Here is a 23,606-nt window from a genome sequence, read left to right on the forward strand (position 1 = left end):
CCCCAGCCCGCTCCCGCCCCCGCCCCTCCCGCCCCCGCCCCTCCCGCCCCCGCCCCGCTCCCGCCCCGCCCCTCCCGCCCCTCGCCCCTCCCGCGCTCGCGCCTCCGCCGCTGCCCCTCCCGCCGCCCCGCCCCTCCGCCGCCTGCCCCTCCCGCCGCCCTCGCCGCCGCGCCGTCGGCCCCTCCCGCCGCCCTCGCCCCTCCCGCCGCCCTCCGCCCCTCCCGCCGCCCTCAGCCCCTCCCGCCGCCCTACCGCCCCCTCCCGCCGCCCTCGCCCCTCCGCCGCCCTCGCCCCTCCCGCCGCCCTCGCCCCTCCGCCGCCCTCCTGCCCCTCCCGCCGCCCTCGCCCTCCCGCCGGCCCTCCCGCCGGCCCCTCCCGCCGCCCTCGCCCCTCCCGCCGCCCTCCGCCCCTCCCGCCGCCCTCGCCCTCCCGCCGCCCTCGCCCTCCCGCCGCCCTCGCCCCTCCCGCGCCCTCGCCCCTCCGCCGCCCTCGCCCCTCCCGCCGCCCGCCTCCCGCCGCCTCGCCCCTCCCGCCGCCCTCGCCCCTCCCGCCGCCCTCCGCCCCTCCCGGCCGCCCTCCCGCCCCTCCCGCCGCCCTCGCCCCTCCCCGCCGCCCTCGCCCCTCCCGCCGCCCTCGCCCCTCCCGCCGCCCTCGCCCCTCCCGCCGCCCTCGCCCCTCCCGCCGCCCTCGCCCTCCCGCCGCCCTCGCCCCTCCCGCCGCCCTCGCCCCTCCGCCGCCCTCGCCCCTCCCGCCGCCCTCGCCCTCCCGCCGCCCTCGCCCCTCCCGCCGCCCTCGCCCCTCCCGCCGCCCTCGCCCTCCCGCGCCCTCGCCCTCCGCGCCTCGCCCCTCCCGCCGCCTCGCCCTCCCCGCCGCCCTCGCCCCTCCCGCCGCCCTCGCCCCTCCCGCCGCCCTCGCCCCTCCCGCCGCCTCGCCCCTCCCGCCGCCCTCCCGCCCCTCCCGCCCGCCCTCGCCCCTCCCGCCGCCCTCGCCCTCCCGGCCCCGCCGCCCTCGCCCTCCGCCGCCCTCGCCCTCGCCCTCCCGCCGCCCTCGCCCCTCCCGCCGCCCTCGCCCCTCCCGCCGCCCTCGCCCCTCCCGCCGCCCTCGCCCCTCCCGCCCGCCCTCGCCCCTCCCGCCGCCCTCGCCCCCTCCCGCCGCCCTCCGACCCCTCCCGCCGCCCTCGCCCCTCCCGCCGCCCTCGCCCCTCCCGCCGCCCTCGCCCCTCCCGCCGCCCTCGCCCCTCCCGCCGCCCTCGCCCCTCCCGCCGCCCTCGCCCCTCCCGCCGCCCTCGCCCCTCCCGCCGCCCTCGCCCCCTCCCGCCGCCCTCGCCCCTCCCGCCGCCCTCCGCCCCCCCGCCCCCTCCCCCCGCCGCCCTCGCCCCTCCCGCCGCCCTCGCCCCTCCCGCCGCCCTCGCCCTCCCGCCGCCCTCGCCCCTCCCGCCGCCCTCGCCCTCCCGCCGCCCTCGCCCCTCCCGCCGCCCTCGCCCCTCCGCCGCCCTCGCCCTCCCGCCGCCCTCGCCCCCCCCGCCGCCCTCGCCCCTCCCGCCGCCCTCGCCCTCCCGCCGCCCTCGCCCCTCCCGCCGCCCTCGCCCCTCCCGCCGCCCTGCCCCTCCCGCCGCCCTCGCCCCTCCCCCCCCCCTCCGCCGCCCTCGCCCTCCGCCGCCCTCGCCCTCCCGCCGCCCTCGCCCCTCCCGCCGCCCTCGCTCCGCGCCCTCCCGCCGCCCTCGCCCCTCCCGCCGCCCTCGCCCCTCCCGCCGCCCTCGCCCTCCCGCCGCCCTCGCCCCTCTCCCGCCGCCCTCGCCCCTCCCGCCGCCCTCGCCCCTCCCGCCGCCCTCGCCCCTCCCCCGCCGCCCTCCGCCGCCCTCGCCGCCCTCCCGCCGCCCTCGCCCCCTCCGCCGCCCTCGCCCCTCCCGCCGCCCTCGCCCCTCCCGCCGCCCTCGCCCCTCCCGCCGCCCTCGCCCCTCCCGCCGCCCTCGCCCCTCCCCGCCGCCCTCCTCCCTCCCGCCGCCCTCGCCCCTCCCGCCGCCCTCGCCCCTCCCGCCGCCCTCGCCCCTCCGCCGCGCCCTCCGCCCCTCCCGCCGCCCTCGCCCCTCCCGCCGCCCTCGCCCCTCCCGCCGCCCTCGCCCCCTCCCCGCCGCCCTCGCCCCTCCGCCGCCCTCGCCCCTCCCGCCGCCCTCGCCCTCCCGCCGCCCTCGGCCCCTCCCGCCGCCCTCGCCCCTCCCGCCGCCTCCGCCGCCTCGCCCTCCCCGCCCTCGCCCCCTCCCGCCGCCCTCGCCCCTCCCGCCGCCCTCGCCCCTCCGCGCCGCCCTCCGCCCCTCCCGCCGCCCTCGCCCCTCCGCCGCCCTCGCCCCTCCCGCCGCCCTCGCCCCTCCCGCCGCCGCCCTCCGCCGCCTCCCCTCCGCCCTCGCCCCTCCCGCCGCCCGCGCCCCTCCCGCCGCCCTCGCCCCTCCCGCCGCCCTCGCCCCTCCCGCCGCCCCGCCCCTCGCCCCCCTCCCGCCGCCCTCGCCCCTCCCGCCGCCCTCGCCCCTCCGCCGCCCTCGCCCCTCCCGCCGCCCTCGCCCCTCCCGCCGCCTCGCCCCTCCCGCCGCCCTCGCCCCTCCCGCCGCCCCGCCCCTCCCGCCGCCCTCGCCCCTCCGCCGCCCTCGCCTCGCCCCTCCCGCCGCCCTCGCCCCTCCCGCCGCCCTCGCACCTCCCCGCCGCCCTCGCCCCTCCCGCCGCCCTCGCCCCTCCCGCCGCCCTCGCCCCTCCCGCCGCCCTCGCCCCTCCCGCCGCCCTCCTCCCGCCGCCCTCGCCCCTCCCGCCGCCCTCCCCGCCCCCTCCCGCGCCCTCCGCCCCTCCCGCCGCCTCGCCCTCCCGCCGCCCTCGCCCCTCCCGCCGCCTCGCCCCTCCCGCCGCCCTCGCCCCTCCCCGCCGCCTCGCCCCTCCCGCGCCCTCGCCCCTCCCGCCGCCCTCGCCCCTCCCGCCGCCCTCGCCCGCCCCTCCCCCTCCCGCCGCCCTCGCCTCCCGCCGCCCTCGCCCTCCCGCGCCCGCCCTCCGCGCCCTCCCCTCCCGCCGCCCTCGCCCCTCCGCCGCCCTCGCCCCTCCCGCCGCCCTCGCCCCTCCCGCCGCCTCGCCCCTCCCGCCGCCCTCGCCCCTCCCGCCGCCCTCGCCCCTCCCGCCGCCCTCGCCCCTCCGCCGCCCTCGCCCCTCCCGCCGCCCTCGCCCCTCCCCGCCGCCCTCGACCCCTCCCGCCGCCCTCGCGCCCCTCCCGCCGCCCTCGCCCCTCCCGCCGCCCTCGCCCCCTCCCGCCCCCCTCGCCCCTCCCGCCCCCTCGCCCCTCCCGCCCCCCCTCGCCCCTCCCGCCCCCCTCGCCCCTCCCGCCCCCCTCGCCCTCCCGCCCCCCTCGCCCCTCCCGCCCCCTCGCCCCTCCCGCCCCCTCGCCCCTCCCGCCCCCCTCGCCCCTCCCGCCCCCCTCGCCCCTCCGCCCCCTCGCCCCTCCCGCCCCTCTCGCCCTCCCGCCCCCCTCGCCCCTCCCGCCCCCCTCGCCCCTCCCGCCCCCCTCGCCTCCCGCCCCCTCGCCCCTCTCCGCCCCCTCCCTCGCCTCCTCTCCGCCCCCTCCCTCCCCTCCTCTCCGCCCCTCCCTCCCCTCCTCTCCGCCCCGCCCTCCCCTCCCCTCCTCTCCGCCCCTCCCTCCCCTCCTCTCCGCCCCTCCCTCCCTCCTCTCCGCCCCCTCCCTCCCCTCCTCTCCGCCCCCTCCCTCCCCCTCCTCTCCGCCCCTCCCTCCCCTCCTCTCCGCCCCCTCCCTCCCCTCCTCTCCGCCCCCTCCCTCCCCTCCTCTCCGCCCCCTCCCTCCCCTCCTCTCCGCCCCCTCCCTCCCCTCCTCTCCGCCCCCTCCCTCCCCTCCTCTCCGCCCCTCCCTCCCCTCCTCTCCGCCCCTCCCTCCCCTCCTCTCCGCCCCCCTCCCTCCCCTCCTCTCCGCCCCCTCCCTCCCCTCCTCTCCGCCCCCTCCCTCCCCCCTCTCTGCCCCCTCCCTCCCCCCTCTCCGCCCCCTCCCTCCCCCCTCTCCGCCCCCTCCCTCCTCTCCGCCCCCTCCCTCTCTCCGCCCCTCCCCTCCCCTCCTCTCCGCCCCCTCCCTCCCCTCCTCTCCGCCCCTCCCTCCCTCCTCTCCGCCCCTCCTCTCCGCCCCCTCCCTCCCCTCCTCTCCGCCCCCTCCCTCCCCTCCTCTCCGCCCCCTCCTCCCCTCCTCTCCGCCCCCTCCCTCCCCTCCTCTCCGCCCCCTCCCTCCCCTCCTCTCCGCCCCCTCCCTCCCCTCCTCTCCGCCCCCTCCCTCCCCTCCTCTCCGCCCCCCTCCCTCCCCTCCTCTCGCCCCCTCCCTCCCCTCCTCTCCGCCCCCTCCTCCCCTCCTCTCCGCCCCTCCCTCCCCTCCTCTCCGCCCCCTCCCTCCCCTCCTCTCCGCCCCCTCCCTCCCCTCCTCTCCGCCCCCTCCCTCCCCTCTCCGCCCCTCCCTCCCCTCCTCTCTCCGCCCCCTCCCTCCCCTCCTCTCCGCCCCCTCCCTCCCCTCCTCTCCGCCCCTCCCTCCCCTCCTCTCCGCCCCTCCCTCCCCTCCTCTCCGCCCCCTCCTCCCCTCCTCTCCGCCCCTCCCTCCCTCCTCTCCGCCCCCTCCCTCCCCTCCTCTCCGCCCCCTCCCTCCCCTCCTCTCCGCCCCCTCCCTCCCCTCCTCTCCGCCCCCTCCCTCCCCTCCTCTCCGCCCCCTCCCTCCCCTCCTCTCCGCCCCCTCCCTCCCCTCCTCTCCGCCCCCTCCCTCCCCTCCTCTCCGCCCCCTCCCTCCCCTCCTCTCCGCCCCCTCCCTCCCCTCCTCTCCGCCCCCTCCCTCCCCTCCTCTCCGCCCCCTCCCTCCCCTCCTCTCCGCCCCCTCCCTCCCCTCCTCTCCGCCCCCTCCCTCCCCTCCTCTCCGCCCCCTCCCTCCCCTCCTCTCCGCCCCTCCCTCCCCTCCTCTCCGCCCCCTCCCTCCCCTCCTCTCCGCCCCCTCCCTCCCCTCCTCTCCGCCCCCTCCCTCCCCTCCTCTCCGCCCCCTCCCTCCCCTCCTCTCCGCCCCCCTCCCTCCCCTCCTCTCCCCCCCTCCCTCCCCTCCTCTCCCCCCCTCCCTCCCCTCCTCTCCCCCCCCTCCCTCCCCTCCTCTCCCCCCCCCTCCCTCCCCCTCCTCTCCCCCCCCTCCCTCCCCTCCTCTCCCCCCCTCCTCCCCTCCTCTCCCCCCCTCCCTCCCCTCCTCTCCCCCCCTCCCTCCCCTCCTCTCCCCCCCCCTCCTCCCCTCCTCTCCCCCCCTCCTCCCCTCCTCTCCCCCCCCTCCCTCCCCTCCTCTCCCCCCCTCCCTCCCCTCCTCTCCCCCCCTCCCTCCCCTCCTCTCCGCCCCCTCCCTCCCCTCCTCTCCGCCCCCTCCCTCCCTCCTCTCCGCCCCTCCCTCCCCTCCTCTCCGCCCCCTCCCTCCCTCCTCTCCGCCCCTCCCTCCCCTCCTCTCCGCCCCCTCCCCTCCCCTCCTCTCCGCCCCCTCCTCCCCTCCTCACCGCCCCCTCCCTCCCCTCCTCTCCGCCCCCTCCCTCCCCTCCTCTCCGCCCCCTCCCTCCCCTCCTCTCCGCCCCCTCCCTCCCCTCCTCTCCGCCCCTCCCTCCCCTCCTCTCCGCCCCTCCCTCCCCTCCTCTCCGCCCCCTCCCTCCCCTCCTCTCCGCCCCCTCCCTCCCCTCCTCTCCGCCCCCTCCCTCCCCTCCTCTCCGCCCCCTCCCTCCCCTCCTCTCCGCCCCCTCCCTCCCCTCCTCTCCGCCCCCTCCCTCCCCTCCTCTCCGCCCCTCCCTCCCCTCCTCTCCGCCCCCTCCCTCCCCTCCTCTCCGCCCCTCCCTCCCCTCCTCTCCGCCCCCTCCCTCCCCTCCTCTCCGCCCCCTCCCTCCCCTCCTCTCCGCCCCCTCCCTCCCCTCCTCTCCGCCCCCTCCCTCCCCTCCTCTCCGCCCCCTCCCTCCCCTCCTCTCCGCCCCCTCCCTCCCCTCCTCTCCGCCCCCTCCCTCCCCTCCTCTCCGCCCCCTCCCTCCCCTCCTCTCCGCCCCCTCCCTCCCCTCCTCTCCGCCCCCTCCCTCCCCTCCTCTCCGCCCCCTCCCTCCCCTCCTCTCCGCCCCCTCCCTCCCCTCCTCTCCGCCCCCTCCCTCCCCTCCTCTCCGCCCCCTCCCTCCCCTCCTCTCCGCCCCCTCCCTCCCCTCCTCTCCGCCCCCTCCCTCCCCTCCTCTCCGCCCCCTCCCTCCCCTCCTCTCCGCCCCCTCCCTCCCCTCCTCTCCGCCTCCCCCTCCCTCCCCTCCTCTCCGCCCCCTCCCTCTCACTCCTCTCCGCCTCCTCCATCTCACTCCTCTCCGCCTCCTCCATCTCACTCTTGCTCTCTCCTGTCTGCAGTTTGAGAATGTAATGTTCATCAACAAGATCAAAGAGCAGCTCATGGCGGAGAAGAGCTGTGGGCAGACAGCCAGTCCTCAGAACCAGCAGACTGAACAGCAGCAGCAACAACAGCAGCAGCTGCAACAAGTGCAGTCGTACTCTCACGCTCTGATCACCAGCGGCACCATCAGCGGGGTCACACAAACCCCCAGCATTGATGTCAAGGAGTGTGGCCAGACGCAGCCTATGGTCACAGAGAATGTCACGGTGCTCCCTTTGCCCTCCACTGCCCTCATGACAGGTAGGTTTTGGTGTGTGTGATGGTGAAGGGGTGGTGAGGTTCGCATTGGCGAGAGCCAGGAGTGGTGCCATCTCCAAATATGGTTTGACTGGATGTGGGATTGAGCGTACTGGTGCCAAATGTGCCCTTCTCAAGGGGCAATAAACGTTGGGCCGAACCACCCACGCCCATAACCTTGAAGGAACGAAAATAAATTATTTGACTGACGGCACAAAGAATTGATCGTTAATGGAAGCTACGGGGAGGATACAAAATCTAGAAAGTAAAAGATTCATTCTCGGGGTGTGTGCGGGTCTGGGTCGGCCCAACATTCACTGCCCATCCCTAATTTCCCCTTGAGACCCAGTTTTTGTTAGGGTACTGGATGTGATACCCCAAACAATTTTTCTATTTGTAGACCTGATGAGAAAAGAGCCATTTCACCAGTCATCCCTATTCAAAGGGGTAGGGGTATCAACACCTGAACGAAAGCCCCTTCACACTCGCTGTCTTTAGGTCCAATACACAAACCAAACTCAGAATTATAATTTTTAATCCTGGACGAGCCCCCAATTTCTAACTAACAGAAATCTTTTCCGTTAAACAAACTTTCATTTAAACACGGAATTAACCACATTAACATCAAAGAAATTACTTTACAATTAACAATTAAACATTAATACGTAGAAAAGCTTCCCCTATCTACTCCTGCCACTATATATATATATATATATATTTCAACTCAATGCTGTTCAAATTCCACTCATAAATAAAGTTACCAATCAGAGTTATTTGCCGTTCTCTGTACAGACATTTGGAGAGAGACCCCTTTGAGGAACAACCTGAAAATCCTTCTGTCTTGTCAGACTCAAATCCTGTGTCAAAACTGACAAGTGAGGGGGCTTTATTGGACCTAGTACTAGGGAACGAGCCCTGCCAGGCCACCAAAGCTGCAGTGGGGGAATATGTGGCGAACAGAGACCACAATTCTGTAAGCATTCGGATACTCATGGAAAAGGACGAGTGCTGTCCTAGGGTTAAGGTGCTAAATTGGGGGAACTACAACCAGATTAGGCAGGATTTAGAGGCTGTTGTTTGGGAGAGGCATTTGGCATGTGGGAGTCTTTTAAGGAGCAGTTGATGGGAGTGCAGGACAGGCATGGGTCGGTAAAAAGGTAGGACAGGAAAGGCAGAATTCAGGAACCATGGATGACCAGCGACATTGTGAATCTTGTCAAAAAGAAAAAAGATGCAAACGTGAGGTAGAGGCAACTAAAATCAAATGAAGCACTTGAGGAATATAAGGAAAGTAGAAAAGAGCGCAAGCAGGGAGTTAGGAGGGCAAAAAGGGGTCACAAAATGTCCTTGGCAGACAGGATTAAGGAGAATCCCAAGGCATTTTATATGTATATTAGGATCAAGAAGGTAGCTAGAGAAAGACTTGGTCCACTCAAGGACATAGGAGGGAAATTATGTGTAGAACCAAGGGAAGTAGGTGAGATCCTTAATGAGTATTTTGCATTGGTATTCACAAAGGAGAAGGACATATTGATTGGTGGTGTCTCAGAAGGCTGCAAAATTGGGCAGAGAAATGGCAGATGGAATTTAACCTGGACAAATGCGAGGTGATGCATTTTGGTAGATCCAATTCAGGTGGGAGCTATAAAATAAATGGCAGAACCATCAGGAGCATGGAGACACAGATCTGTGCGTGCAGGTCCACAGATCCTTAAAAGTGGCAGGTGGGTGTAAAGAAAGCCTATGGCATGCTTGTCTTCATAGGGCGGGGTATTGAATATAAAAGTTCGAAACTTATGTTACAGTTATATCAAACGTTGGTTAGGCCACATTTGGAATATTGTGTCCAATTCTGGTCACCGCACTACCAGAAAGATGTGGAGGCTTTGGAGAGAGTACATAAAAGGTTTACCAGGATGTTGCCTGGTATGGAGGGTATTCACTATGAGGAGAGATTGAATAAACTGGGATTATTCTCCCTAGAGAGACGGAGGCTGAGGGGCAACCTGATAGAAGTTTATAAAATTATTAGGGGTATAGATAGGGTGAACAGTTGGACACTTTTTCCCAGGGCGGAATTTAAAGTTACAAGGGGGCACAAGTTCAAGGTGAGTGGGGACAGGTTCAGTGGAGATGTGTGGGGGAATTTCTTTTACAGAGGGTGGTGGTGGCCTGGAATGCACTGCCAAGTGAGGTGGTTGAGGCAGGTGCGTTAGCGACCTTTAAGACTTACCTGGATATGCACGTGAACAGACTGGGTATAGAAGGATACAGACGGTTGGTCTCGATAGGACATGTGATCGGCGCAGGCTTGGAGGGCCGAAGGGCCTGTTCCTGTGCTGTATTGTTCTTTGTTTGTTCTAACTACAGACAGACCCGGCTCTTCCCATTGATTACATCATCTTTATCCCACTAAGATGCCCCATGAGCTGCTTAGCTGGACTGAGCACCATCCCTCATTAATTATCTACACCGCAGGAAGCTCCACAAACAATACTCTCTCGGAAAACAAGTAAATGGTTAAAATCAATGATTTCTTTATCTTTATGAACCCTTAATTACAGCTTTAGCAGATATACTGCCTGTGTATTTGAACCCAGGGTTTTTAATAACATCACAATAAAATACAATAATTCCCTCCATTTGCCACGCCTCCCCTCTTAAATTAATGAACCAGCAGTATGTAAATATGGCTTCATTTTCCAATGCCCTGTTAACTTTAAACACAACTCATTATTAAACACTATTTATTATGATCCCAGACCAGACCCCAACAGTGTCTTGGATACTGGACTAAAACCCAAATATTTTAGCTTTTTTAAAAATAAATATTTATTCTTCCCTTTTTCACATTTTCATCCAAATCTACACCCACCAACAAACAATCAACGGTAACAAATACAATGTCAATCCCCAAGCCACCAATTCCTCCCTCCTACCAACCCCCAAACAACCCTCAACATTTACAATACAAACATCAAAGAAAGGGATTCAAGAATCCACCATCCACCCATACATAGTCACCAACAACATACCCAGTCCAATAATTAGTGGGCAGCACAGTAGCATTGTGGATAGCACAATTGCTTCACAGCTCCAGGGTCCCAGGTTCGATTCCTGACTTGGGTCACTGTCTGTGCGGAGTCTGCATATCCTCCCGTGTGTGCGTGGGTTTCCTCCGGGTGCTCCGGTTTCCTCCCACAGTCCAAAGATGTGCGGGTTAGTTGGATTGGCCATACTAAATTGCCCATAGTGTCCAAAATTGCCCTTAGTGTTGGGTGGGGTTACTTGGTTATGGGGATAGGGTGGAGGTGTGGACCTTGGGTAGGGTGCTCTTTCCAAGAGCCGGTGCAGACTCGATGGGCCGCATGGCCTCCTTCTGCACTGTAAATTCTATGAACCCCCCCCTCACGAATTCCAAACCCCATCCCCCTAATGTTTGATGTCATCCATTTCTTGAAAGTGCATAATAAACAAAGCTCATGAATTGTAGAACCCTTCCATCCTTCCCCTCAACTCAAACTTAACTTCTCGGGTATTACAAACTCCCAACAGATCTCCCCCGCCACACCAGGGCACAGGGTGGAGAAGCTGACCTCCACCCCAACGGATGGTCAGCGAGGCGAATACCAAAACATCTGCCTCTGCACCCGCTTCCAATCCCAGCCGATCTGATACCCCGAATATGGCCTCCAGAGGACCCGACTCAAACCTCACATGTACCACCTTCAAAATTACCCTGAACGCCTCCCTCCAATACCCCTCCTGCTTTGGACAGGACCAAAACATGAACGTGGTTTGCTCCCCCCACATCTACCCCCTCATAAGTGTCAGTCTTTGTGAGGTGCACCCTATACACACCACCTTGAGCTGTATCAGCCCCAACCTAAGTTGAGGCATTTACCCTCCGGAGCACCTTGCACCACAACCCCTCCTCCATGCTCTCTCCCATCACTTCCTCCCACTTTGCCCTAATCCCCTCCAGCGGTGCCTGCTCTTCTCCCAGACTCACCCCATAAATTGCCGACATCACCCCGTTCTCCATTCCCCTTGTCATCAGCAACTCCTCCAATAGTGTGAAGGCCGGAGCCACCAGAAAGCTCTGTATCTCCGTCTTAGCGAAATCTCGGAACTGCATATACCTAAACATTTCCCCCTGCCCCAACCCATATTGCGCCTCCAGCTCCTTTAGTCCTGCAAACCAGCTGCCCAGATACAAATCCTTTAGTGCCCTTCTCCTTCCATCTCCCAAAACTCCCATCCCACTTCCCTGGCTCAAATCTGTGATTCCCCAAATCGGCATTTCCCTTGACCCCGCCTCCAGCCTAAAGTGTTGGCGCAATTGCCTCCAGATTTTCTACGTCGCTACTACTACCAGACTCATGAGTATTTCCCCGGGGCCACCGGGAGCGGCACTTTTGCCAACGCCCTCAGCCCCGAACCCCTACAAAGACTCTCCTCCATTCTAACCCACTGGGAGTTCCCCCTCTAACCCGGCTCCTCACCATCTCCGTGTTCGCCGCCCAGTAATAATACAGTAAATTCGGAAGACCCAACCCCCCCTGACTGCCGTCCTCTCTGCAACAGCACCTTCCTAATCCTAGCCACCTTCCTCCTGTATATATTTGATTTTTGTTTTGATTTGATTTGATTTATTGTCACACGTATGAAAAGTATTTTTCTGCAGCCGAGGGAACGTACACAGGACGTACATAGTAGACAAAAAGAATATCAACAGAGTGTTCTGGGCCAGGGTTTAGAGAACCCCAAAGTGTATCATGGAGTTCACCTGACCCACAACTTTTAATAGATTGTGGTATGGGGAGCACACAGCCCACTCTACAGGTGTGGCACAGAAGAAATGGAAAAGTATTTTTTAAGCAAAACAATGTTTATTCTATGAATTCAAATTAACCTTTTTAAAACAAACAGTGAGTATCTTAGCAACCATTAATTCAAATACACCCCCCAAAGAATGCAACACTAAGTAATCCGTAAGCTGTCCTTTTAACATCCAGAAGACTTTTTTAAAAAAAACTTTAAACGGAAGCACATCAGGTTAAAGTCACTACTGCGAGCAGTTATTATTTTTAAATCACCAAAGGATTGATTTACATTCTTTAGATTACAGAGGGAGACTCTAATACACCTTCTGTCTGTGACTGCAGCTATCCAGCTCTGAAAATGAAATTAAAACACACCCTGCAGCAAACAGCCTAAAAAGTAAGTGGAAAGCTGACAGACAGCCCAGCTCCACCCACTTTCTGACATCACTGCAGTAATAAACACCCATTTCTTAAAGGTACTCTCACTACAGATATTTATATACACACCCATTTCTTAAAGGTACTCTTTTTGACAAGAGTACATTGACAAATGGTACATCGACAAATAGTGATTGGTTACAGTGCGGAACAAGGGGCCAAACCAAATACATGAGCAGCATAGGGCGTCGTGAATAGTGTTCTTACAGGGAACAGATCAGTCTGAGGGGGAGTCGTTGAGGAGTCTTGTAGCTGTGGGAAGAAGCTGTTCCTACGTCTGGATGTGCGGGTCTTCAGACTTCTGTACCTTCTGCCTGATGGAAGGGTCTGGAAGAAGGCAATGCCTGGGTGGGATGGGTCTTTGATAATCTTTGTCTGCCTTCCTGAGGCAGCAGGAGGTGTAGACCGAATCAATAAGAGGGTGGCAAGCTTGTGTGAGGCGTTGTGCTGAGTTCACCACACTCTGCAGTTTCTTGTGATCTTGGACCGAGTAGTTGCCATACAAGCAGTGATGCAGCTGGATAGGATGTTCACTATGGCACATCGGTAGAAGTTTGTGAGAGTCGATGCATACATGGCAAATTTCTTTAGCAAGATATAAACAAAGGTAATCATCTTTTCGACCTCCTTGAAAAATGCCTTTGGCAGGAAGGTCGGAAGGCACTGAAAAATACATAAGAATTGCAGCAACACGTTTATTTTAATTGCCTGTACCCGACTTGCCAGCGACAGGGGGAGACCATCCCACCTTGCCAGATCTGCTTGCACCCTCCCCACTAGACTAGTAATGTTATACCTACAGAGCCGCCCCCCCCAATCCCGTGCTACCTGAACCCCCAGATATCTAAAGTGAGTCCCCGCCCTACGGAATGGAAACGCTCCCACCCCTGGCCGAGACACCACAAAATATTCACTTTTTCTAAATTTAGTTTATTTCCCCAAAAAGACCCAAACACTCGAAGCAGCTTCAATATGTTCCCCATCAACACACTCAGTACCGATACATACAACAGCAAGTCGTCCACATACAAAGATACCCTATGCTCTACCACCCCCCTCTCCGGTACTATCCCTTCCCACACCTCCGAACACCTCAACGCGATGGCCAACAGCTCGATCGCAAGCACGAACAACAGGGGGGACATTGGACATCACTTCCTGGTCCCACGGTGCAGAGCAAAATAATCCAAATTCATGTTATTCGAGTGAACACTCTCGGATCTTTATCCTCCTTGAGCAACAGGGAGATCGAGGCCTGCCCCAACGTCTGTGGCAACACCCCCTTTCCTATTGTCTCCTCAAACATCCCCACCATCAGCGCCGCCAACTTATCTTTAAATTTCTTGTAATGCTCCACCGGAAACCCATCCGGCCCTGCCACCTTCCCCGACTGAATCCTCCCAATCGCATCCTTTATCTCCTGCTCCGCTATCGCCCCCTCCAATGTGGTCCTCTTCTCCTCCCCCAATCTTGGGTATTACCAAACCGTCCAGGAATTCCTGCATCTCCCGATCCTCCCAGGTGGCTCCGACCTATACAATCTCTCATAAAACTCCTCAAACACCCTATTAATCTGATCTGGAGCCACCACCAACTTCCCTGCCCTATCCCTCACCTGAACAATTTCCCTCGCCACTGCCTCCCTCTGAAGTTGACCTGCCAGCATGCGTCCCGTTTTCTCTCCATACTCGTAGGCCACTCTCCTCGCCCACCTCAACTGGCACACCGCCTTGAGGACAACCAGTCAAAACTTGCCTGCAATTCCTTCCTCTTTTCCAATAGTGTTGGATCCACATCCTCTGCACACCTCCTAGCCACTTCAAACATCTCATCTATTAACCTTTGCTGTACCACCCTCTCCTCCTTATCCACCTTTGCCGTAAACGATATCACCTTCCCCCTCACCACTGCCTTCAATGCTTCCCATACCACCGCCTGCGAGACCTCACCTGTACAATTAAACTGCACATATTCCTGTATCACATTTCCAATCTTATCACAAAACTCTCGGTCCCCCAACAGCCCCACATCCAATCTCCACCCACGCCTCTGCACTATTCCTTTCTCCAACATCATATCAACCCAGTGTGGCTCATGGTCCGATATCGCAATGGCCAAATATTCCGACCTCTTGACCACGGCCAACAGCGTCTTCCCCACCACACAAAATCTATCCGCGAATCGGCCTTATGAACTGAAGTGACGAAAGAATACTCCCACTCCCCTGGGTGCCAGAGCCTCCAAGGGTCCACTCCTCCCATTTCCACCATTAGCCCAGCCAATGCCTTTGCTCCCCCTGACTGGGTAAGCGATCGTGGTTGTGACCTGTCCAATTTTGGCTCCTACACCTTATTCCAGTCTCCACCCACTATCAATTCATGTGAATCCAAGTCAGGGATGGCCCTACACACCTTCTTTACAAACTCTGTATCATCCCAGTTGAGACCATACATGCTTACCAACGCCACCAACCTCCCTTGCAATGTCCCTGTCACTATTAAGTATCTACCTCCCTGCCACAACTTTCTCCATTTGGAATCTCGCTCTTTTATTCACCAGAACCGCAACTCCCCGTGCCCTACTATCTAAGCCCGAGTGAAACATCTGGCTATCTCAGCCCTTTCTTTTTTTTTTTAAATAATATTTTATTGAAAATTTTTGGTCAACCAACACAGTACATTGTGCATCCTTTACACAACATTGTAACAATACAGATAATAATGACCTTTTTAAATTTAAACAAAAACAACAACAAATAAATAAATATTAAATAACAAAAAATAAAAACTAGCCCTAATTGGCAACTGCCTTGTCTCAGGCCACCCCCCCCCCCCCCCCCCCCCAAGTCCTGGGCCGCTGCTGCTGCCTTCTTTGTTCTCCCCTATCTATCTTTCCGCAAGATATTCGACGAACGGTTGCCACCGCCTAGTAAACCCTTGAGCCGACCCCCTTAGGACGAACTTAATCCGCTCTAACTTTATGAACCTCTCAGCCCTTTCTAAGCCACCCCTGATCCTTCACCGTCAAGTGAGTCTCCTGCAGCATCACATCTGCTTTCAAACTTTTCAAATGGGCCTTGGCCTCTTCATTGGGCCTCCCAACCCCCTCATGTTCCATGTAACTATCCTAACAGGGGGTCTCTCTCTCTCTCTCTCTCTCTTTCCTCCCCCCTCCCTGGTTATCCACCATCATCATAATTTCGGGCCCTACTGTTATGGGCCAAGGTTTGGAAAACTCCAAAGTATATTATGGAGTTTACCTGACCCACAACTGTTTGTTGATTTTGGTTACGATGAGCACAAGAGCCTGCCTTTCAGGTGTTGTTCAACAGAGTTCTTAGGTGCTTTTCATCCAAATAAACAAGTTTTATTCTACAAATTTAGTTAACATTTGTGGAAACACATACAGTAAGAATTTTTATCAGTTACAAACATTAAGACCCCACACAGCTACTGTAATCTATGTAGAATCCTTAATCAATTCCCCTTTTACTGTTCCAATTCAATAACAAAATCCAAGTAAAAGCAGAAACCCCTTTTCAAAGGTGTGGCCCAGCAAACGGCACTCTCACTGGTATAAGACTTGTTAGTGATGCTCTGATCCCCTTTTCAAACAGCAGATTTGAATTCCTTGCAGAAAGCAATTATCTATTATCAAGTCGTCTGAAAACAGCTTTTAAAATGAAGAGAGAGAGACACTTCTATCAACCTGTGCAGTTCAAAACCAGTCCAATCTCAAAGCGAAAGTAAAACCCAGATCCACAGCCCAGCTCCACCCACACAATGACATCACTGAAGCCATGTGATAAGACAAAAACCTTTCTTAAAGGGACACTCCCATGACACTACCCACTGAAGCTGACCCATCCCTATCCGTTGTTGACATCGAACCGCATCCCCCCTCGCAAAATCCCCCCCCTACACTCCCTCTCGAAGAAACCCCACCCCGTGTCGATCCCCTCCCTTTTCTCACCTCTTAGGCCCATTTTTATCAGTTACAAACATTAAGACCCCACACAGTAGCTGTGTGGGGTCTTAATGTTTGTAACTGATAAAAATTCTTACTGTATGTGTTTCCACAAATGTTAACTAAATTTGTAGAAACCTGCTCACCAGGCTCCAGTGTCCGCAGAGCCTCCCCCCACAAGACCTTCGCTCAGTAGCCGACTCAGGCCTTTCCTCCCCTCCTGTCGAGTCCCAGGAAAAGAAACAATCAAATATATACTTTTCAGTAAAAAATACGTTGCTACAAAGAACAGCAACAAAAACCTTTGACCTCTATAACAGTTTGAAGTAAGAACATTATTCAAAGCTACAAAGAACAGCAACAACAAAAACATTTTTTAACCTCTATAATAGCATGACGTACGGACATTATTCTAAGCTATGAAGAACAACGACAAAAGACTTTTAACCTCTATGACAGCATGAAGTCGGAATATTATTCAAAGTTACATATATACATTCTCCCATTCTTTACTTCTGGAGTTGTAGATCACCCTGAGCTTTGCTGGATACACCCCTCCAAACTGCACTCCGCTGTCGTACAATGCTGCCTTCACTTGGCCGAACGCCGCTCGCTGCTTTGCCAGTTCCACCGTCAAGTCCTGATAGATACAGACCTTGGCACCAGCCCATTGCACCACCCGCTCCTTCTTTGCCCTACCTTTTCTTCACGTGATATCTGTGAAATGTAGGGCAGCACGGTAGCACAAGTGATTAGCACTGTGGCTTCACAGCGCCAGGGTCCCAGGTTCGATTCCCTGCTGGGTCACTGTCTGCGGAGACTGCACATTCTCCCCGTGTCTACGTGGGTTTCCTCTGGGTGCTCCGGTTTCCTCCCACAGTCCAAAGACGCGCAGGTTAGGTGGATTGGACATGCTAAATTGCCCTTGGTGACCAAAAAAGGTTAGGAGGGGTTATTGGGTTACGGGGATAGGGTGGAAGTGAGGGCTTAAGTGGGTCAGTGCAGACTCGATGGGCCTTCTGCACTGTATGTTCTATGTTCTAAAACAGGTAATCATTGCTCTTGGTGGCTCATTTAACTTGGGCGTTGGCCTCAGCGACCGATGAGCTTGGTCCAATTAATACCGAGAGGGTTCTTCTCCCTCCCCCATCAGTTCTGCCAACATCTTGACAAAGTACTCTGTTGGCCTCGGGCAGGCCCACAATCCTTAAATTTTGTTGTCTCGAGTGGTTCTCCATATCCTCCAGCTTTGCTTGCAGCCCCTTATTGTCCTCAACCACCCTCTGCTCCTCATTTCCCATCGAGGTGAGCTGATCGCTGTGCCGCGACATGGTCTCCTCCACTCCCTTCATCTTCTCATTCCGTTCCCTCACCTCGGCCGACGCCTTTGCAGCAGCTACCTTCACTGGGGCAATTGCCTCTTCTACCAACGCCCTCAGCGCCACTGCCATCTCCTTTCTCGTCACCTCCATATGCTTTGCAACCTGCTTTTCGAGCTCTATAGACACCACCTCAGCCACCTTCTCTGCTGTAAGCAGTGCGGCTCCACCCAGCTGCCTGGCCTCTGCCCTCATGTCAGCCCCGGGTGTGGTCCTCATGCTCGATGGCAAGCTCTCATTCTCCCCCTTCCCCGCTGCTGCCTTCCTCTGTTTTTCGGACGTCTTTCGCTTCTTTGCCGGTTCTTGGTCCTTCGTGAATTGCCCCCAGGACCGGGCATCAAAAATTCCCACAAAGAACAAAGACCCATATACGCCTCAAGCAAGAGCCACCCAATGTGTGACGACCCCTCCTACATGCTGCCTTCGGCTGCCTCGTGCTCTGGGCCCTGCTCTGGCTGCTTCAATCACTGACCTCCGTCTCACTGCTCCTGCTGCTCCACACTTTAACTTCAGCCTTGCTGTTCCACACTTTAACTTCAGCCTTGCTGCTCCACACTTTAACTTCAGCCCTGCTGCTCCACACTTTAACTTCAGCCCTGCTGCTCCACACTTTAACTTCAGCCCTGCTGCTCCACACTTTAACTTCAGCCCTGCTGATCCACACTAACTTCAGCCCTGCTGTTCCACACTTTAACTTCAGCCTTGCTGCTCCACACTTTAACTTCAGCCTTGCTGCTCCACACTTTAACTTCAGCCCTGCTGCTCCACACTTTAACTTCAGCCCTGCTGCTCCACACTTTAACTTCAGCCTTGCTGATCCACACTTTAACTTCAGCCCTGCTGCTCCACACTTTAACTTCAGCCCTGCTGCTCCACACTTTAACTTCAGCCCTGCTGCTCCACACTTTAACTTCAGCCTTGCTGATCCACACTTTAACTTCAGCCCTGCTGCTCCACACTTTAACTTCAGCCCTGCTGCTCCACACTTTAACTTCAGCCCTGCTGCTCCACACTTTAACTTCAGCACTGCTGATCCACACTTTAACTTCAGCCTTGCTGCTCCACACTTTAACTTCAGCCCTGCTGTTCCACACTAACTTCAGCCCTGCTGCTCCACACTTTAACTTCAGCCTTGCTGCTCCACACTAACTTCAGCCCTGCTGCTCCACACTTTAACTTCAGCCTTGCTGATCCACACTTTAACTTCAGCCTTGCTGCTCCACACTTTAACTTCAGCCCTGCTGATCCACACTAACTTCAGCCCTGCTGCTCCACACTTTAACTTCAGCCTTGCTGTTCCACACTTTAACTTCAGCCTTGCTGCTCCACACTTTAACTTCAGCCTTGCTGCTCCACACTTTAACTTCAGCCTTGCTGCTCCACACTAACTTCAGCCTTGCTGCTCCACACTAACTTCAGCCCTGCTGCTCCACACTAACTTCAGCCCTGCTGCTCCACACTTTAACTTCAGCCCTGCTGATCCACACTAACTTCAGCCCTGCTGATCCACACTTTAACTTCAGCCTTGCTGCTCCACACTTTAACTTCAGCCCTGCTGATCCACACTAACTTCAGCCTTGCTGATCCACACTTTAACTTCAGCCCTGCTGCTCCACACTTTAACTTCAGCCTTGCTGCTCCACACTTTAACTTCAGCCTTGCTGCTCCACACTTTAACTTCAGCCTTGCTGCTCCACACTAACTTCAGCCTTGCTGCTCCACACTAACTTCAGCCCTGCTGCTCCACACTAACTTCAGCCCTGCTGATCCACACAAACTTCAGCCCTGCTGCTCCACACTTTAACTTCAGCCCTGCTGTTCCACACTTTAACTTCAGCCTTGCTGCTCCACACTTTAACTTCAGCCCTGCTGCTCCACGCTTTAACTTCAGCCCTGCTGCTCCACACTTTAACTTCAGCCTTGCTGATCCACACTTTAACTTCAGCCTTGCTGCTCCACACTTTAACTTCAGCCCTGCTGCTCCACGCTTTAACTTCAGCCCTGCTGCTCCACACTTTAACTTCAGCCTTGCTGATCCACACTTTAACTTCAGCCCTGCTGATCCACACTTTAACTTCAGCCCTGGTGCTCCACACTTTAACTTCAGCCCTGCTGCTCCACACTTTAACTTCAGCCTTGCTGCTCCACACTTTAACTTCAGCCCTGCTGATCCACACTTTAACTTCAGCCCTGCTGTTCCACACTTTAACTTCAGCCTTGCTGCTCCACACTTTAACTTCAGCCTTGCTGATCCACACTAACTTCAGCCCTGCTGCTCCACACTTTAACTTCAGCCCTGCTGTTCCACACTTTAACTTCAGCCCTGCTGTTCCACACTTTAACTTCAGCCCTGCTGCTCCACACTAACTTCAGCCCTGCTGCTCCACACTTTAACTTCAGTCCTGCTGCTCCACACTTTAACTTCAGCCTTGCTGCTCCACACTTTAACTTCAGCCCTGCTGCTCCACACTTTAACTTCAGCCCTGCTGCTCCACACTTTAACTTCAGCCCTGCTGATCCACACTTTAACTTCAGCCTTGCTGCTCCACACTTTAACTTCAGCCCTGCTGATCCACACTAACTTCAGCCCTGCTGCTCCACACTTTAACTTCAGCCCTGCTGCTCCACACTTTAACTTCAGCCCTGCTGCTCCACACTAACTTCAGTCCTGCTATTCCACACTTTAACTTCAGTCCTGCTATTCCACACTTTTACTTCAGCCCTGCTGATCCACACTTTTACTTCAGCCCTGCTGATCCACACTTTAACTTCAGCCCTGCTGCTCCACACTTTGCCTTCAGTCTTGCTGATCCACACGGTTGAGGGGCGACCTGATAGAGGTCTACAAAATTATGAGGGGCATAGACAGAGTGGATAGTCAGAGACTTTTTCCCAGGGTAGAGGGGTCAATTACTAGGGGGCATAAGTTTAAGGTGCGAGGGGCAAGGTTTAGAGGAGATGTACGAGGCAAGTTTTTTACACAGAGGGTAGTGGGTGCCTGGAACTCGTTGTCGGAGGAGGTGGTGGAAGCAGGGTCGATAATGACATTTAAGGGGCATCTTGACAAATACATAAATAGGATGGGAATAGAGGGATACGAACCCCGGAAGTGTCGAAGATTTTAGTTTAGACGGGCAGCATGGTTGGCGCAGGCTTGGAGGGTCGAAGGGCCTGTTCCTGTGCTGTACTTTTTTTTGCTCTTTGTACATCTGAAATTCGGAAATTCATCACACCTCCCCCTTAAAACGCTAATCTAACCCAGAATTTTTATTCTGAATGCCACAAATACCTAGAATACAATATACCTTAAATTCCTACCTACATCACACCTTCTACCCCCTTCTCGTCCACCACCACCACAACAGGTTCTTAACTAGTTCTCCACCCCGCCCGTCCACCCCCACCTTTTCTTCACCCCAGCACAAGTTCCAGTCTGCCATGAGACTGCCCCAATCCCATGGGAGGAGGTGTGCATTGCAGTATGATAGTCAGCCTTAGGTGGATGAGGAAGGAGCTGCGCTCCGAAAGCTACTGATTCGAAATAAACCTGTTGGACTTTAACCCGGTGTTGTAAGACTTCCTACTGTTGTCTGAGAGTAAAATAGAAGAATAGAGGTTAGCTCTGTCTGAGACGGAAATAGCAGAATAGAGGTTAGCACAGTCTGAGAGCAAAGTAGAAGAATAGAGGTTATGAGAGTAAAATAACAGAATAGAGGTTAGCTTTGTTGGAGCGTAAAATAGCAGAATAGATGCTATGAGAGTAAAACAGCAGAATTAGCTGCGACTGAGAGCAAAAAAGAAGAATAAAGGTTAGCTCCGTCTGAGAGTAAAATAGCAGAATAGAGGTTAGCTCCGTCTGGGAGTAAAATAGCAGAATAGAGGTTAGCACTGTCTGGGAGTAAAATAGCAGAATAGAGGTTAGCTCCGTCTGAGAGTAAAATAGCAGAATAGAGGTTAGCTCCGTCTGAGAGTAAAATCGCAGAATAGAGGTTAGCTCCGTCTGGGAGTAAAATAGCAGAATAGAGGTTAGCTCTGTCTGGGAGTAAAATAGCAGAATAGAGGTTAGCTCCGTCTGAGAGTAAAATTGCAGAATAGAGGTTAGCTCCGTCTGAGAGTAAAATAGCAGAATAGAGGTTAGCTCCGTCTGGGAGTAAAATAGCAGAATAGAGGTTAGCTCCGTCTGGGAGTAAAATAGCAGAATAGAGGTTAGCACTGTCTGGGAGTAAGATAGCAGTATAGAGGTTAGCACTGTCTGAGAGCAAAATTGCAGAATAGAGGTTATCTCTGTCTTGGAGTAAGATAGCAGAATAAAGGTTAGCTCTGTCTGAGAGTAAAATTGCAGAATAGAGGTTCGCACTGTCTTTGAGCAAATTAGCAGAATAGAGGTTCGCACTGTCTTTGAGCAAATTAACAGAATAGTGGTTTGCATTGTTTGTGAGCAAAATAGCATCATGTAAATAATGACCAAATAATGGAATGAGCAGTTGATCAGCCTGTATACGACTAAATGGCAGAGCAGGTTTGAGGGGCTGATTGCAGAGGTAGGTCGAGGGGCTGAATTGCCTCCTCATGCTTTGGGTCAATTTCACGTGCACTGTAATGAACCTGCCCTCTCTTTTTGTTTCATCATTTTCCTCCTCTTGCAGGTCTAGTCATAACCTCACCCAGCGCCAGTCTTTCCTCATCCAGCTCGGGACTCAGCCCACTGATCCACCCACCTACGTTCTCTCTGGCCGGGACCCCCACCATGATTGTGTCGGGACTGCCACCCGGCCTGTCGGGCCAAACAGTGCCCTCGCTCTCAGGCCTAGAGAAGAAGGTCCCAGAAGAGGCCCAGGGGCCGGGCCACCCGCCGCATCCCGCCCAGGATGAGGGCCCTAACAAGCCCCCTGGCACCAGGAAACGGAAAGTGCGGCCCAGCGAGCCTACGTTGGCTGAGTTGGCAGACCCGTATGCCGTACCCAACGACGACGATGGAGGCAAGGATGGCAAGTCTTACAGGTCAGCAGCGGCAGGCTTGGGCGGGGCGGAGGAGCAAGGGCCGAGGCTCAGTACTGAGGGAGCGCCGCACTGTCGGAGGGTCAGTACTGAGGGAATGCCACACTATCAGAGAGTCACCACCTAGCGAGCGTCACACTTTCGGAGGGTCAGTGCTGAGGGAGCACCGCACTGTTGAGGGTCAGTGCTGAGGGAGCACTGCACTGTGGGAGGGTCAGTGCTGAGGGAGCACCGCACTGTTGAGGGTCAGTGCTGAGGGAGCACCGCACTGTTGAGGGTCAGTGCTGAGGGAGCACTGCACTGTGGGAGGGTCAGTGCTGAGGGAGCACCGCACTGTTGAGGGTCAGTACTGAGGGAGCACTGCACTGTGGGAGGGTCAGTGCTGAGGGAGCACCGCACTGTTGAGGGTCAGTGCTGAGGGAGCACTGCACTGTGGGAGGGTCAGTGCTGAGGGAGTGCTGCACTGTGGGAGGGTCAGTGCTGAGGGAGCGCCGCACTCTCGGAGGGTCAGTGCTGAGGGAGCACTGCACTGTGGGAGGGTCAGTGCTGAGGGAACGCTGCACTGTTGGAGGGTCAGTGCTGAGGGAGCACTGCACTGTGGGAGGGTCAGTGCTGAGGGAGCGCCGCACTCTCGGAGGGTCAGTGCTGAGGGAGCACTGCACTGTGGGAGGGTCAGTGCTGAGGGAACGCTGCACTGTTGGAGGGTCAGTGCTGAAGGAGTGCCGCACTGTGGGAGGGTCAGTGCTGCGGGTGCGCAGGAAGGATCAGGGCTGAGGGAGCACCGCATGGCCGGGGGGGGGGGGGGGGGGGGTCGTCAGAGGGCCAGTACTGAGGGAACGCCGCACTGTGGGAAGGTCAGTCCTGAGGGAGCGCCACACTGGGTCAGTGCTGAGGGAGTGTCAGAGGGCCTAATGCTTGCTGTGTTTTGCAGGTGCCGGATTTGCCCACTCACCTTCTTGTCGAAGTCAGAAATGCAGATTCACGCCAAGTCACACACAGAGTCCAAACCCCATCATTGTCCGCACTGCTCAAAGACATTTGCCAACACCTCATACCTGGCCCAGCACATCCGCATCCATTCCGGAGCGAAACCCTACAACTGCAGCTATTGTCAGAAGAGCTTTCGACAGCTCTCACACCTCCAGCAGCACACACGGTGGGTACGGGGCTGAGAGGAGGGAAGGAACGAGGTGGGGCGAGTGAGAATAGCCAGTGATGGGAAGGGCAGGGATGCGGAGAGTTTGGCGGAGTGGGGTGGGGGGAGCGGTTGAGACTCAGCACACGGAAGCAATAAAGAGGGGTAATGCAGAACGAA

General features: G+C 58.1%; 1 protein-coding gene across 4 annotated transcripts in view; it reads left to right on the forward strand.

Annotated features, from left to right (window-relative positions):
* The window catches only part of LOC140392912 (zinc finger protein 362-like), a 53,029-nt gene that overhangs the window by 23,576 nt on the left and 5,847 nt on the right, over positions 1-23,606 (forward strand). For 3 of the 4 annotated variants that reach the window (XM_072478687.1, XM_072478685.1, XM_072478686.1), the window contains 3 exons: positions 6,405-6,687; positions 21,940-22,294; positions 23,223-23,447. In XM_072478687.1, coding sequence (XP_072334788.1) covers positions 6,417-6,687; positions 21,940-22,294; positions 23,223-23,447 — 851 coding nt within the window. In that variant the 5' untranslated portion in view covers positions 6,405-6,416. The remainder of the gene's footprint in view (positions 1-6,404; positions 6,688-21,939; positions 22,295-23,222; positions 23,448-23,606) is intronic. The other variant, XM_072478688.1, reaches the window with a different exon arrangement.

This window comes from Scyliorhinus torazame, chromosome 16, assembly GCF_047496885.1.
Source record: "Scyliorhinus torazame isolate Kashiwa2021f chromosome 16, sScyTor2.1, whole genome shotgun sequence".
NCBI lineage: Eukaryota > Metazoa > Chordata > Chondrichthyes > Carcharhiniformes > Scyliorhinidae > Scyliorhinus > Scyliorhinus torazame.